Raw genomic sequence first — 16,674 nt, 5'->3', positions numbered from 1 at the left:
AATGAGAATAATACATACATATTTTTTCTTCCTGTGAGAGCTTACATTTATTGAGCTATGGGCCAGGCATATGCTAGGAATTAGTTGTTTTCCTCTTTTTCTAAGATATTGTCTTAACTTGATGTGTTTACACTTTCATAGATTGCATCTACCATCAGTCTGTAAGGATGTCCCCTTTGATCTTGGTAACTGAAAGAGAGATGGACAAGTACTGAAATGAAATCAAATTACCAACTCCAAATCCAATTGAAAAGACAGGCCTACTGCATACATGAGCTCTTTGGTTATTTTGTTGTCAGTGTCATTGCTGGAAAGTCTACATAAAGAACAATGAGCTTTGGGTAATACAGATGAAAGGGGTCGTCTGTAGGGATCCTTTCAGCTTGCAGTAATTGCCTCTAACATTCCTGTGGGTGATGCTGGTCATCTGACTGTACCCTCACCCCCAACAGACTTCTTGAATTTCTCCTGGAAATGATATTATAGCACAGCAAAGGTAACAAACAGAAGATCAACATGATACAGACTCAGAATGCATCTTCTTCTCCTTCCCAGGACACATGTACACAAGCACACATAATAACATGCAAGAAATCTCAGCTGTCCTTCTTTGCCCATACCACCAGCCCCCTGACCAAAGTTACAGAATCCCCAACTTGAGTGAAGCAGAAATTCTCATCACTAAGGTTCAAAATTGTCAGACTTTGAATCTGGTAGAATGGCACTATTATAACTGTTTCAGGATTGTGACAGTGAAGACATTGCTGTTTGTGCTTAAAGTATATTTGCCCATGAAGCTAAGAGACTTCTGATAAGGTGAGACTAGTAAGACTCCCAAGCTCCACTCTCAGAATAAGTAGGCCTGGGTCTGTGCCCATACGATTGAATATAAAAGTATTATATATAAAGAGGCTGATGAGGACCAGCTCTGTGGGGGCATTACTGATCGGTAGGACTTTAGTGCTGTGTTAAAAGCAGACCCATATATTGAAGGAAGCAGTGAGGGAGCTAACAAACAGAGCTGTTGATGAGACTGCAACCTCTAGGTTTATTTCATTTGGCCACTTGACATTCTCTATAAGGCATAGCGTGGCTTTCTCTTATTCACCAACATAACCAGGGATAATCAAGCCCTTGCCCTTGTATAATTCCTGCTGGGTCTGTCCCACAAACCCTAGCCAACAGACAGACGGATGAAATGAGTATTCAGACACAGGTATGCAGTGTAAGAGCAGCTAGGGGACTGACTGGCTCTAGTGGCCAAAGTGCAGTCCTGAGAAGCTGGAGCTGCTTGCTTTTTATTCAGTGCAGGCACAATGCCGAAAACCCAAAGCCAACACAACCTGCGGGTAATTAACATTTATTGTTCCCCTTTCAGGGAATGTCACACGCGCAGATGATAAAGGTCGGTTCCTGGTCAACATAAGTAAATAAGCCTGTTTAAGATAAATTCCCCCACACTCCCTTGTACCTACTCCTTGCCCTCTGCCTCAGGGTTATAGAACAGCTATCTTCAGCTGTTCTTCCCCGGGACTCTGCAGAACCTTCCGATCTTTCAGCAGATTTGCGTCCTTTCCCCTATAGTTTTTCCCACCACTCTGACCTGTCCCCCACATATTCCCTAATCTTTTATAAATCTGGTCATTTTTTCTGTCTTCTAATTATTGCAACAGTGAGCCTTTACCTTCCTTGGCAATTCCAGGATCTGAGAATCATCTTACAAAGTCTGAAACTGATTTTACTTGCTCACAGAAGAGTGATGTGGCTGTTAGAAATGGGTATCTCTGACCAAATGTAACATCAAGGTTCAGTCCCATCTAATTCCGCCTTAGGGTATACTGATACAGCCTAGCCCTTCACTAACGTCCAGGAACCTAATTGTTCCTAACCCTTTCAAAGGTCCAGAGGCTTCTTGGATCTTACAAGCATCCTGCGTTGTTGGTGGGGTGTGTTCACATGGTGAGCAGGTGAATAGTGAGGATGTGGAGGTGCACGTGAGTGAGACTTCTGTGGCAGAGGGCAGTCCTAATGAGTCACCTATCCTGGTCACATTAAGAGCATGAGCATTATAGTCCTGCCACTGCTTCTGGGGACCTACCCAGTGCTCCTCCAGGAAGTACTTTTTATGGCTCCCCAACCCTGGCATGGGTATAAGAAGCGTGCTACAATCGGTAAGAATGGAGACCCCCTTTCCCCTTATTCCTATGTTACATTCTCCCTTATGGTAACCTCTAGATATAGGACGCCTTCTCTTTTAACCTCCTAAACCAAAGAAGCCCCCTTTTCACTTCTTTTCATACCATAGAAGTGTTTGATGGTCCATTGAGCAGAGCTTCACATCCAAAAGGCTGAGCTCCTACAGACTCCTCTGTTCAGTTCTCTTTGATGGGCTCATAAGTACAGTCATGCATTGCATAACATTTCAGTCAACAGCAGAACACGTATATGTCAGTGGTCTTGTATGACTTTACTACCATATTTTTACTGTACCTTTTCTATGTTTAGATATCTTTGGGTATACAAATGCTTATAATTGCCTGCAGTATTCAGCACAGTAACATGCTGTACACGTTTGTAGCCTAGGAGCAATAGGCTTTACCATATAGCCTCGGAGTATAGCAGGTTATACTATCTAGGTTTGTGTAACTACACTCTATGATGATATACTATCCAGGTTTGTGTAACTGCACTTTATGATGATATTCTGTCTAGGTTTGTGTAACTACACTCTATTATGATATACTATCCAGGTTTGTGTAACTACACTCTATGATGATATTCTGTCTAGGTTTGTGTAACTACACACTATGATGATATTCTATCTAGGTTTGTGTAACTACACTCTATGATGATATACTATCTAGGTTTGTGTAACTACACTCTATGATGATATTCTGTCTAGGTTTGTGTAACTACACTCTATGATGATATACTATCTAGGTTTGTGTAACTACACTCTATGATGATATACTATCTAGGTTTGTGTAACTACACTGTATGATGATATACTATACAGGTTTGTATAACTACACTCTATGATGATATACAGGTTTGTGTAACTACACTCTATGATGATATTCTATCCAGGTTTGTGTAACTACACTGCATGATGATATACTATACAGGTTTGTGTAACTACACTCTATGATGATATTCTATCTAGGTTTGTGTAACTACACTCTATGATGATATTCTATCCAGGTTTGTGTAACTACACTCTATGATGATATTCTATCCAGGTTTGTGTAACTACACTCTATGATGATATTCTATCCAGGTTTGTGTAAACTACACTCTATGATGATATTCTATCCAGGTTTGTGTAACTACACTCTATGATGATATTCTATCCAGGTTTGTGTAACTACACTCTATGATGATATTCTATCCAGGTTTGTGTAACTACACTCTATGATGATATTCTATCCAGGTTTGTGTAACTACACTCTATGATGATATTCTATCCAGGTTTGTGTAACTACACTCTATGATGATATTCTATCTAGGTTTGTGTAACTACACTCTATGATGATATACTATCTAGGTTTGTGTAACTACACTCTATGATGATATTCTATCCAGGTTTGTGTAACTACACTCTATGATGATATACTATCTAGGTTTGTGTAACTACACTCTATGATGATATACTATCTAGGTTTGTGTAGCTACACTCTATGATGATATTCTATCTAGGTTTGTGTAGCTACACTCTATGATGATATACTATCTAGGTTTGTGTAGCTATACTCTATGATGATATACTATCTAGGTTTGTGTAACTACACTCTATGATGATATACTATCTAGGTTTGTGTAACTACACTCTATGATGATATACTATCTAGGTTTGTGTAACTACACTCTATGTATGATGTTCCCACAATGAGGAAATCACCATTGATGTTGCATTTCTCAGAATACATTCCTGTCATTAACCAACAACGGGGATGTGCTCTACAGTTGAAAATGACTATATTTGAAAATAGGAAGGAAACAGGTACTTTTTGCTATGGCAATAATAAAATAAAACACAGCTTAGGGTCTCTGCAGGTGTCACTATCACTAGTTAACTCTTTTCAAGATACCTTGTTATATAAAATGTTAAGGAATTGATTTATAAAGCAGAATACTGATTTTTCAGTTTACCATAGATGCCAGAATATATCCCTGCCGTCAGTGTGAGACCTCTGCTGGGTAGGGTGTTGGCCTTATCAGACCACAGCAAGGTGTTGTAGTGGAGTCTCTGCCCAGGCTGAGTTGGAGAATGGAGCCCTCATCTAAGACAACCCAAGAAACTGATATCAGAAAGGCACGTTGAGGCAGGGAACTAATAAGCCAGTTCAGTCATAGTTGGTTGTTAGAGGAAGAGGCCAAAAGTAGGGATCCAAAGGTAGAGTATTGGGGAAGGCATGGGGAAGTGGGCAGTGGTAAAACAGAGGCAGAAGTTTAGAACCAGAGAGAAAAGATATTCTTGGTCACCACGTGAGGCTATACCCCACCAACATGGAATAAACTGGGGATAGTCCTGGACCAGTCAACAAACTTAAAGTCTGATGCTTGCTTTTCTGAGCAAAAAAAAAAAAAAAAAAGAAAGCTGGAATGTGTTGGGTCAGCCTGTCCTAATAGCAGGGAGGGAGTTGGCAGGGCAGGCTGGACCAGTCATTTGAAGAAGGTACGCAGTACTGCTTCATAGGTCACCTTAGTAAGTAAAAATGAGAATGTGGTGTCTTGATAAAGATTCTGTTAAGTAATGTTAAGTGGTAGCTTGATGAACTGGCTTCTTCACTTCGGGGATATCTCTGACTGGGTACTTTACCAGCATTGAAGCATCCTCTGTCCTGGACAATGCTGAGCCAGGTGAATACACTCATCCTCTGGCTGTCCTTTTTATCATTAGTATTTTGTAATGACTAACCAGGTCCCAGCATAGACTCATCCTCCAGCTCTCCTTTTTATCATAGTATTTCGTGATGACTAAGTAGGTCCCAGCATATTTTACACACATTAGAAGCACCCTTGATAAGCTTGAGATGACTAAGTCCCTTCTCTCACCCTATGCATTTCCACATTAGTGCATGACATCACTTGACCTTTTGCACAAAGACATCTCTATGTCAATGGATGTTAATCCTTATTTAATTAACTTATTTTCCCTGTTGAAAACGTTCCTAAGAAGTTGTGTCAAGATAACTCTTGCCAATCTCAAAAAGTAATGGGAAAAATTAACCAGATTTTACCTTAACGAACAAGCATTAAGGAAATACTAGAGTTACTAAAAATTAAAAGCAGGACTTGACTTCTGATCTCATCTTGGGCAGTTTACTTAAAATTGCTGACCTCAGGCTTCTCTGTAAAATGAAGAGGTCAAGTTTTACTATTTCTGAAATCTCTCCAAACCCCAAAATTCCGTGTTCCTCTTTTCACTTAACAAATTACTCCATAAATATGAAATGCTTACTGTGTATCTGTGGCTGGTTGTACAGTTTTAAGTACAGGCATACCTCAGAGATACTGTAGGTTTGGTTTCAGACTATTGCAGTAAAGCAAGTATTGCAATAAAGCAAGTCACACACATTTTTTGGTTTCCTAGTACAGATAAAACTTATGCTTACACTATATTATTAAGTGTGCAATAGCATTATGTCTAAATAATGTACATGCTATAATTAAAAACACTTTATTGCTAGAAATGCTAATGATCACCTGAGCCTTCAGCAAGTCATAATCTTTTTCTTGTGAACAGCCTTAGGGTGGTGGCTGCTGAGGGTTGGAATGGCTGTGACAGTTTCTTAAAGTAAGACAGCAATGATATTTGCTGCATCAGTTGACCCTTGCATGAAAGATTTGTCTGTAGTATGCGATACTATTTGATAACATTTAACACACAGTAAAATATCTTTAAAAATTGGAGTCACTCCTCTCAAATCCTGCTGCTGCCTTATCAACTAAGTTTATGTAATATTCTTTTAAAAAATAATTTCAACATTTATTTTATTATATTTTATTTTTTATTTTTTATTTTTTTGAGACAGAGTCTCATTCTGTTGCTCTGGCTGGAGTGCAGTGGCACGATCTCAGCTCACTGCAACCTTCACCTCCTGGGTTCAAGTGATTCTCCTGCCTCAGCCCCCTGAGTAGCTGGGACTACAGGTGCCTGCCACCATGCCCAGCTGATTTTTGTATTTTTAGTAGAGATGGGGTTTCACCATGTTGGCCAGGCTGGTCTTGAACTCCTGACCTCAAGTGATCCGCCCACGTTGGCTTCCCAAAATGCTGGATTACAGGTGTGAGCCACTGCACCTGGCCTCAACTTTTATATTAGATTCAGCAGGTACATGTGCAGGTTTGTTACATGGGCCTATTGCATGACATAGAAGTTTGGGGTATGAATGATCCCGTCACCCAGGTAGTAAGCATAGTACTCAGTCGGTAGTTTTTCAGCCCCAGTTTATGTAATATTCTGAAATCTTTGCTGTCATTTCAACAATGTTCACAGCATCTTCATCAGGAGAGATTCTATCTCAAGAAAATACTTTTATTTTCTCATCCATAAGATGCAACTTCTCATCCATTAAAGTTTTATCATGAGATCACGTGCAGTGGATCATGCTTGTAATCTGAGCACTTAGGCAAACGCAGAAGGATAGCTTGAGCCCAGGAGTTTGAGACCAGCCTGAGCAACATAGTGAGACCCCGTTCTCCATAAAAAGGGGAAAAAAGACCAAAGAAAAGTTTTCTTACGAGATTACAGCAATTCAGTCATATCTTCAGGTTTCACTTCTCGTTCTCTCGCTGTTTCCGCCACATCTGCAGTTATTCCTCCACTGAAGTCTTGAACTCCTCAAAGTCATCCACAAGGCTTGGAATCAACTTTTACAAACTCCTGTGAAGGTTAACTTCTCTCATGAATCACAAATGTTTGTAATGGCATCTAGAATGATGAATCCTTTCCAGGAGTTTGTCAGTTTACCTTGCCCCAATCCATCAGAGGAATTACTATCTATGGCAGCCTTACAAAATGTATTTCTTAAATAAGAAGACTTGAAAATCAAAATTACCCCTTGATCCATGGGATATAGAATGGATGTTGTGGGCCGGGCACAGTGGCTCACGTCTGTAATCCCAGCACTTTGGGAGGCTGAGGCAGGCGGATCACCTGAGGTCGGGAGTTCAAGACCAGCCTGACCAACATGGAGAAACCCCGTCTCTACTAAAAATACAAAATAAGCCAGGCGTGGTGGCACATGCCTGTAATCCCAGCTGCACGGGAGGCTGAGGCAGGAGAATCGCTTGAACCTGGGAGGTGGAGGTTGCGGTAAGCTGAGATCGCCCCATTGCACTACATCCTGGGCGACAGGAGCAAAACTCCGTCTCAAAAAAAAAAAAAAAAAAGAATGGATGTTATGTTCCATGGCTGTAGGCATGAAAACAACATTAATCTCTTTATGCATCTCTGTCAGTGCTCTCGGGTAGTCAGGTGCATTGTCAGTGCGTAGTAATATTTTTGGAAGGAGCCTCTTTTTTCTGAGCAGTAGGTCTCAACCTGGGCTTACAATATTCAGTAATTCATGCTGTAAACAGATGTGTTGTCATCCAGCCTTTGTTGTTCCATTTATAGATCTCAGGCAAGGTAGATTTGCATAATTCTTAAGGGCTCTAAGATTTTTGGAATGGTAAATAAACAATGGCTTCAACTTAAAGTCACCAGCCACATTAGCCACTAACAAGAGGTCAGCCTGTCCTTTGAAGTTTTGAAACCAGGCATTGACTTTTCTCTAGCTATTAACATCCTAGATGGTATCTTCTTCCGGTAAAAGGCTGTTTTATCTTCAGTGAAAATCTGTTGCTTAGTGTAGCCACCTTCCTCAATCATATTAGGTAAATCTTTTGGATAACTTGTTGCAGCTTCTACATTAGCACTTGCTGTTTAACCTTCTACTTTTATGTTATGGAAATGGCTTCTTCCCTTAAACCTCGTGAACCAACCTCTGCTAGCTTTATTTATTTATTTTTTTTTCCTGCGATTTCCTCACCTCTTTCCACCTTCATAGAATTGATGAGAGATGGGACCTTCCTCTGAATTAGGCTCTGGCTTACAAGAATATTGTCACTGGTTTAATCCTCTATCCAGACCACTAAAACTTCCTCCATATCATCAATCAAGCTCTTTCACTTTCTTGCCATTCATGTGTTCACTGGAGTGGCACTTTTAATTTCCTTTGAGAAGTTTTCCTTTGCATTCACAACTGGGTTAACTGGCATGGGCTTTTCGCCTGTCTGGGCTTTTGCCATGCCTTCTTCACTAAGCTGACTCATCTCTCACTTTTGATTGAAAGTAAGAGACATGTAACTCTTCATCTGAATACTTAGAGGCCATAGTGGGATTATTAATTGGCCTAATTTCAATATTGTTGTGTCTCAGGGAATAAGGAGGCCTGAAGAGAGAGAGAGAGAGATAGGGGAATGGCGAGACTGTAGAACAGCCCAGAACACACACATTTATTGATTAAGTTCACCATCTTATATGGGCACAGTTTATGGTGCCCCGAAACAGTTACAATAGTATCATCAAAAATCACAGATCATGGTAACAGATACATTTATAGTGAAAATGTTTGAAATATTGTGAGAATTGCCAAAATGTGACCCAGAGACAGAGTGAGCACATGCTGTTGGAAAGATGGTGCTGACAGACTTTGCGTTGCCACAGATCTTCTGTTAATAAAAGATGCAGTATCTGTGAAGTGCAGTAAAGTGAAGTGCAAAAAGACGAGGTATGCCTTTATATGCTATTATGTAATAGTCACTGCTACTGCATGTTTAGAAGCCTGCAGTGATCTTAGAACATTTGTTCTTGCCACTCCTAATAAATTCCAATGAACATTTATCAATACTTTTTTTTTTTGTATTTGTCATTGCATTGACAAATTAGGTTAACAAATAAGGGAAAGAAGATAGTAGAGTCTCTATGTTCAAAATATAGACACTTAATTCTCCTCCCATAGTTCTTATTTTTTATTCAGTTTTAGTGACTTTGATGACTACTGAAATCCCTTTATTTAATTTAATCTTTTAGGAATTTGAAATAGATTGTGGCCTAACATTAAAAGAATCCACCGTTTCTCTTCAGTTTGCATCAGTCAAGACACTAGGAACCTCTTAGGTACTGGAAATTTTCCCTGTAGTATAGAATGAGAACCTAATCCTTACACATGGCTTTGTAACAATTTGGAGGTAGCCAAAATTGGAGGTAGCCAGTGGAAGAGACAGTAATTAAAATCATGCTGGAGTTTAGTTTTTTGTTTTATTTTAATAAATCAGTAAATTGAATTGTGGAGAAGAATTCGTTTTGTGTTCAAGATACTTGGTTTTTGCCTATTTCTTGCTGGAGAAATTTGCCAGCTTTTCCCCCTCTCGTTGTTTCCAGTCCCAGCCACACCGGCAATAATTGTCTTGGGAAAGATCTAACCACTGCTTTCTCACTACAGACTACAGCTAAGCAGTTTATTTCCTTTATCTAAGGTTAATTAGTAGTAATAATAAAGAGATGTTTTGAACTTTTATTATAACTTTTATTATAATGCTATGTTGCTTTATTTTGTAAGGAACATCACAGTTTTTGAAAGAAAGAATACAGATTTCAAATTTTTAAAATCACCTCTTATCCCATGAGAGATTTGTTTTCACACCAAAATATTATGAGATTATTATATTCCAAAGCTTTCTAATACATACATACTACATTATCATTCCAGTAGTAGTGGTGGTGGTGGCAGTAGTAGTAGTAGTAGTAGCAGTAGTAGTAGTAGTAGTAACAGCCTACATCTACTGAGCATTTATTATTTGCTTGTCTGGTAGGATTTAATATTTCTCTAATTAAATATATAGCAAAACTGAGATAGGGGGAAATTTAAGACTTGCCTAGAATCACATATCTAAAATGCTGTAGGTATAGAATTGAAACCCAGGCAATTTGACTGCAGATTTTAGGTGCTTCTTGTTATTCACTCAACAATATGTCCTAGTCAACTTCCATGTGAATTAACATGCATCAGAGCATCATCTTGACAGCTACATGGAATTTCATTTTAAGGATATAACAACTGATGTAACTAGTGTCCCATTGTTGGGCATTCAGGTTTTTTCATGTTTTTCTGTGATGGAAACATTGCCGTAATAAACATCAGTGTGTACATCATTGCATGCTTGTCCTGTTATTTCCTTAGAATAAACTCTTATAATTTATTTCTTAAAATTCTCGGATTTCTTTAAATAAATTATTTCATAGAAAAAGAAAAACTCTATTTCAGAAATTTTACCTATGCCCGGCTACCATCCCAGAGAATAAGTTTTAAAAATTCATGTAATTATGGAACATGAAACCATCAAAGGAAAGATAAGTTTGTCAAAGTCTTTTGATATTTTTTAATGACTGTCAAAAAGAAAATAGAATCCCTGTGAATTAATTGAATTCAAACATTTCCCTTCAAATTTAAAGACACTCATTGAGTTTGTATTATAACGCTAATGTTTCAAAAATGTTTAGGACTTGGTGTGATTTAAACTAACTTAGTTTGAAAAGGAATTTATTGTAAGAAAATGATCTTCAGTAGGGACAAAGGCCCTTTTTTCTCTTTTCATGTTTGGCTCAGGAGAAGATGAGAAGGGCTGTTTTGAGGACAAGATTCCCAACAGAAGGGAATCCTTTGGCAGCAAGTGTAAACAGCTTTGGCAGAAAGCCACCCTCCAAAGAAGAAGGACTTCAGCTTGTTTTAAACTAGAGAGTGAGTTCTAAGACAAAAAGGATAACCCTGATGCCAGGGGTGGGCCAGCAGAGATTGTTTGGGTGGAAACACTACATCACAAAGACTCTCTAGAGCTGCCTCATTAGAAATTGATGAGTTTTGAGATGTACCCCTTTCCCGTTCTCTAGACAGGATCAAGTACCATTCCAAGGAAGTGATTATATTTCACTCAGGACCACAATGTTCCTTTTAGACTTTGTTACCAAAATGATAAAATATAAAAACTGTAAGTGTAGGTTGTTTCCTGACCGTTTTCCCTTCAGTTTTCAGAAAATAAATCACTTATGTATATACAAAACTGGATTCATGCTTAATTTGAAGGAGATTCTCATCTTTAATTTAAAAATGCTTTAGAATCCTTTTTAGTCACTGTATATATAGAAAATGCTTTTTGCTCATTATGTTTCTGGGGTGGGTATGGATATGTGTATATGTATATGCATACTCGTGTTTAGCCTACATTTTCTTTTCTTTTTCCTTTTTTTTCTTTTTTGTTTTTGTTTTTTTTTTTTTTTGAGACAGAGTTTTGCTCTGTCGCCCAGGCTGGAGTGCAGTAGCACCATCTCGGCTCACTGCAACCTCTGCCTCCCAGGTTCAAGCGCTTCTCCTGCCTCAGCCTCGCGAACAGCTGGGATTACAGGCTTGTGCCACCACGCCCAGCTAATTTTTGCGTTTTTAGTAGAGACAGGGTTTCCGTGTTGGCCAGGCTGGTCTCGAACTCCTGACCTCAAGTGATCTGTCTGCCTCGGCCTCCCAAAGTGCTGGGATTACAGGCGTGAGTCACCGTGCCCGGCCTAGCCTAACATTTTCAAACCGACGTTTTCAGTTGAGAGAATTGCTGTTTGAATAAATTACTTGGAAAGACGGATGACAAGTCAGCATCCCATCCTTGTAATTGCATGTGCAATTATGTGCAGCATTGCTGATGGTGTGGTTGGATGTAATGCGCATGAAGGTGTAGTGAGGTGGTCAGAAAACTCAATCATTCGAGTATCCATTTCCCTTTGATTCCAAACGACTGGCCATCGAAACAGTGGTTGCGATGGTAGCAGAGATCTCTCATACACATTCCTGCAGAGACGTAGAGAATGGAAGAGCTACTCTAAAGCAAAGTTTATTTTCTCACTTATTTTATCAAAAAACCTTATTGAGTACCTACTGTATGCACACATTTGTTGTCTGTGCTGTTCCTTCATCAGAATTCATTCCTCCTTGCTAAAAGCCTCATTTCCCCTCCCTTCCCACAGCCCCAGCAGATACCCACGGTCCTTAGGTTACTGAAAAAATTTAGATCTTTCCCTCATCAAACCCAAGTCCTATTATCTCCTTCCTGGAAGGCCCTGCTAAAGTGGAGTTCTATTTGTAATAACCTTTTTATCATAAAAAATAAACTTCAAGATGGAAAAAATATTTTAGAGAAAAAAGGATTATATCATGAGCATTTCCTCATGATATACTGTATACTTGTAAACATTTTAGTGGGTGGGTATTATTTTATTGTAGGCTTCAATTTCTTAACACTTACCCAATTGTTGAATATTTAAAATATTTTCCCCTATTATAAATAATGCCAAAATTGACATCTCTGTTCTTCAAACTTGGTTCATAATTTAGATTTATTTTCTTTTTTTTTTTTTTTTTTTTTTTTTTGAGACGGAGTCTCGCTCTGTCGCCCAGGCTGGAGTGCAGTGGCCGGATCTCAGCTCACTGCAAGCTCCGCCTCCCGGGTTTACGCCATTCTCCTGCCTCAGCCTCCGGAGTAGCTGGGACTACAGGCGCCCGCCATCTCGCCCAGCTAGTTTTTTTTTTTTTTTTTTTTTTTTTTTTTGTATTTTTTTTAGTAGAGACGGGGTTTCACCATGTTAGCCAGGATGGTCTCGATCTCCAGACTTCGTGATCCGCCCGTCTCGGCCTCCCAAAGTGCTGGGATTACAGGCTTGAGCCACCGCGCCCGGCCTAGATTTATTTTCTTAGGGTAGAGTTACTAAGTCATTGTTTATGAACATGTGTTAAGGTCCTTAATATAAATTGCCCAATCTCTTTTCAGAGCATCTGTTGCAACTTACAGTTTCATTAAGCGTCCACTTAGTGCTCCTATTATGGCACTCTTACCCTCATTGAGCACTAAAATCTTTCAGAACCTTCACTGAATTTTTTTTTTTTTTCATTTTTCATTTTTGAGACGGAGTCTTGCTCTGTTGCCCAGGTTGCAGTGCAGTGGCGCGATCTCAGCTCACTGCAATCTCTGCCTCCCAGGTTCGAGTGATTCTCCTGCCTCAGCCTCCCAAGTAGCTGAGATAACAGGTATCCACCACTACGCCCAACTAATTTTTTTGTATTTTTAGTAGAGACGGTTTCACCATGTTGGCCAGGCTGGTCTCGAACTCCTAACCTTGTGATATGCCCACCTCGGCCTCCCAAAGTGCTGGGATTACAGGCATGAGCCACTGTGCCCGGCCATTTTTCTTATTACTAGTGAGATTGGATATTTTTCACATACGTATTAGACATTTTTTAGTTTCTCTTTCATGAGTTGTCTGTTTATGTTCTTTACTCAGACTTCTATTGGGGTTTTTGTGTTTTTCTTATTCACATGTATGAACTTACTGAATTAAGAAGGTTGACCGTTTGTATTTAATATTTATTCATTGTATTTAGGCTAAAATCCCTCCAAGAATATTATTTGTAATCATATTATCACTTACAGAAGATAACTTGTTTTTTTCAGTGAGATGAGCTTATATCATTTTATATAGGAGATGGTTTTCAATGTTTAAAAATTAAGAATACATTTCTTAAAGCTAAGTACAGAAAACATCTATTCCAGAAGCTTTTATAAAATAAGGAAGAGTATATAAATTGCAAGAGACCTTGGTACTACCAGTCAATACTTCTGTATTGATATAGCCATCGTGTTCTTATTGCACTTAATGTGATAGCTCCTCTGGGGTGCTTGTTACAAATATGTGAGATCTACGCCCAGACTAAGCACCTGAAACAGGTAATGAGCTGCTTTGGAATGTACTAGATTCCAGTTGAAATTCTAGTAATCCCTCATTCCCATACTTTAGTTTTCCTTACCTCTAGAGCCCCGAACAGTAGCTCATACGTTTTCCTTTTCCTTTTAGACAATTCCTCCTCGCTTCAGGAAGATGAAGAAGTAGAAATGGAGGCCATCAGCTGGCAGGCCGGCAGTCCAGCCATGAATGGGCACCCTGCCCCTCCAGTGACCTCTGCTCGTTTTCCCAGCTGGGTCACCTTTGATGACAATGAAATCAGCTGCCCTTTAGCACCAATCACCTCTCCTCTGAAGCCAAATACTCCACCAAGTGCATCTGTGATCCCAGATGTACCTTATAATTCAATGGGATCATTTAAGAAGAGGGACCGTCCCAAGAGCACTTTGATGAACGTCTCCAAAGTTCAGAAGCTGGACATTTCCTCTTTAAACCGCACGCCTTCTGTAGCTGAGGCTCCACCTTGGAGGGCAACCAACCCTTTCCTGAATGAGACTCTGCAGGATGTACAGCCTTCCCCTATCAACCCTTTCAGTGCTTTCTTTGAGGAACAGGAGAGGCGCTCCCAAAACAGTTCCATTTCCAGTACCACGGGCAAAAGCCAAAGAGATTCCCTCATTGTCATCTACCAGGATGCCATCAGTTTTGATGATTCAAGCAAAACCCAGTCACACTCTGATGCTGTTGAAAAACTCAAACAACTCCAAATTGATGACCCTGATCACTTTGGCAGTGCAGCTCTACCTGATGATGACCCGATAGCCTGGATTGAACTAGATGCTCACCCGCCTGGATCAGCATGGTCCCAGCCCCGTGACGGGTGGCCAATGATGTTGAGGATCCCTGAGAAGAAAAACATCATGTCCTCCAGGCACTGGGGACCGATCTACGTCAAACTGACGGATGCTGGTTACCTGCAGCTGTACTATGAGCAGGGCCTAGAAAAACCATTCCGTGAGTTCAAGCTGGAGATCTGTCACGAGATTTCAGAACCCCGGCTTCAAAACTATGATGAGAATGGCAGAATCCACAGCTTGCGGATAGACCGTGTCACCTATAAGGAGAAGAAGAAATACCAGCCCAAACCTGCTGTGGCTCACACAGCAGAGAGGGAACAGGTGATTAAGCTGGGCACCACCAATTACGATGACTTCCTGAGTTTCATCCATGCAGTTCAGGACCGTCTCATGGATCTGCCAGTGTTGTCAATGGATTTGAGCACAGTTGGCCTGAACTACCTTGAAGAGGAGATTACAGTGGATGTCAGAGATGAATTCTCTGGCACCGTGAGCAAAGGAGACAACCAGATTCTCCAGCACCATGTCTTGACGCGGATCCACATCCTGAGTTTCCTGTCTGGGCTCGCAGAGTGCCGCCTGGGCCTCAATGACATCCTCATCAAAGGGAATGAAATAGTTTTGAGGCAGGACATCATGCCCACCACCACCACAAAGTGGATCAAGCTCCATGAGTGCCGTTTCCACGGGTGTGTGGATGAGGATGTATTCCACAACTCGCGGGTCATTCTGTTCAACCCTTTGGATGCATGCCGGTTTGAGCTAATGCGGTTCAGGACACTGTTTGCTGAGAAGACCTTGCCTTTCACACTCAGGACAGCCGCAAGCGTCAATGGGGCAGAGGTGGAGGTGCAGAGCTGGCTGAGGATGTCAACTGGCTTCTCCTCCAATCGTGACCCCCTCACTCAGGTTCCCTGTGAGAATGTGATGATCCGTTACCCTGTGCCCAGTGAGTGGGTGAAAAACTTCCGCAGGGAAAGTGTCCTGGGGGAAAAGTCTTTGAAAGCCAAAGTGAACCGGGGGGCAAGTTTTGGCTCCACTAGTGTTTCTGGCTCTGAGCCTGTCATGAGAGTAACTCTGGGAACTGCCAAGTATGAGCATGCCTTCAACTCCATTGTGTGGAGGATAAACCGACTGCCCGACAAAAACTCAGGTGGGTGGCGGTTCCTCTTCTGTGAAAACATACAGTTATAAAAAAGCTGAGATCAAAGTTCCACATCCTGTATGAAGTGCGTGTTTTTACTGTGTGATGGGAGTGGTGATGGAGGGGGAGTGGGACCAGAAAAGTAAAAATAATTGAGCAAGGTAAGTAATGCATATAGTGTCCCAGTTCACTCTGTCTTTTCACCCCCTCATTATCCCACATCTTCCATGAAACTAGGGATTATTCTTCTCAGCTGAGCTACTAAGCAGCTTTTCAGGAGAGCTTCTGAATTTATATTCTTTGGGGACTCATTAACGTATTAGCTGTGGTGCTGGAAGTGATTCATTTCTAGATGGCTTCTGAAGAGACATCTTTCTCACACTGCCCTCGATGTAGGTAAAAGGGCCAGTTTATGGCCAGTCATGGACAATACACTGAGAGGTTAATTTTATGACTCCAGCTACCCCGTGCAAGGCCTGTCAGTCATCATATCTCAACTTCAGAGTTTGGCTCTGGGACTGGGGGATGGGAAAGAAAAGTGGCCTTCAATCAGACTGAAGATCCAGCTAGGACATGAATTTCTAAAAGGGCCAGAATTCTAGCAGACAAAATATAAAGAAAAGAATGTTTTATTTAGACAAACAAACAAACAAAAATGCTTACCAGCCCTAGCTGGGCTGCTCACGGCTATCAGGGATGCTTTTGTGCTTGAGTGAGTGCAGAAGGCAGTTCCCCCGTGGGTCCAGTGAGATTTAGTGAAATGACAAAATGAGGGAGCAGTCAAACCAGCACTAATACATATATTTCTTAGAGTATGTCTGGGTGACCCCAGTGGTAGGCAGCAAGCCCATGATCTTGTAAGCCTTTAAACCCCTTCTTTTCTTGTTTAGAATACATTTTGCCCATCT

The 16,674-nt window shown here is 40.6% G+C and overlaps 1 protein-coding gene across 11 annotated transcripts in view; it reads left to right on the top strand.

Moving 5' to 3' along the window:
- The window catches only part of STON2 (stonin 2), a 177,567-nt gene that overhangs the window by 144,797 nt on the left and 16,096 nt on the right, over nt 1-16,674 (top strand). For all 11 annotated transcript variants that reach the window (XM_010364468.2, XM_010364467.2, XM_030930300.1 and 8 more), the window contains one exon: nt 13,937-15,775. In XM_010364468.2, the coding sequence (XP_010362770.2) occupies nt 13,937-15,775 (1,839 nt within the window). The remainder of the gene's footprint in view (nt 1-13,936; nt 15,776-16,674) is intronic.

Source organism: Rhinopithecus roxellana, chromosome 5 (assembly GCF_007565055.1).
Source record: "Rhinopithecus roxellana isolate Shanxi Qingling chromosome 5, ASM756505v1, whole genome shotgun sequence".
Lineage (NCBI taxonomy): Eukaryota > Metazoa > Chordata > Mammalia > Primates > Cercopithecidae > Rhinopithecus > Rhinopithecus roxellana.
This window is presented reverse-complemented; position numbering and strand designations above follow the sequence as displayed.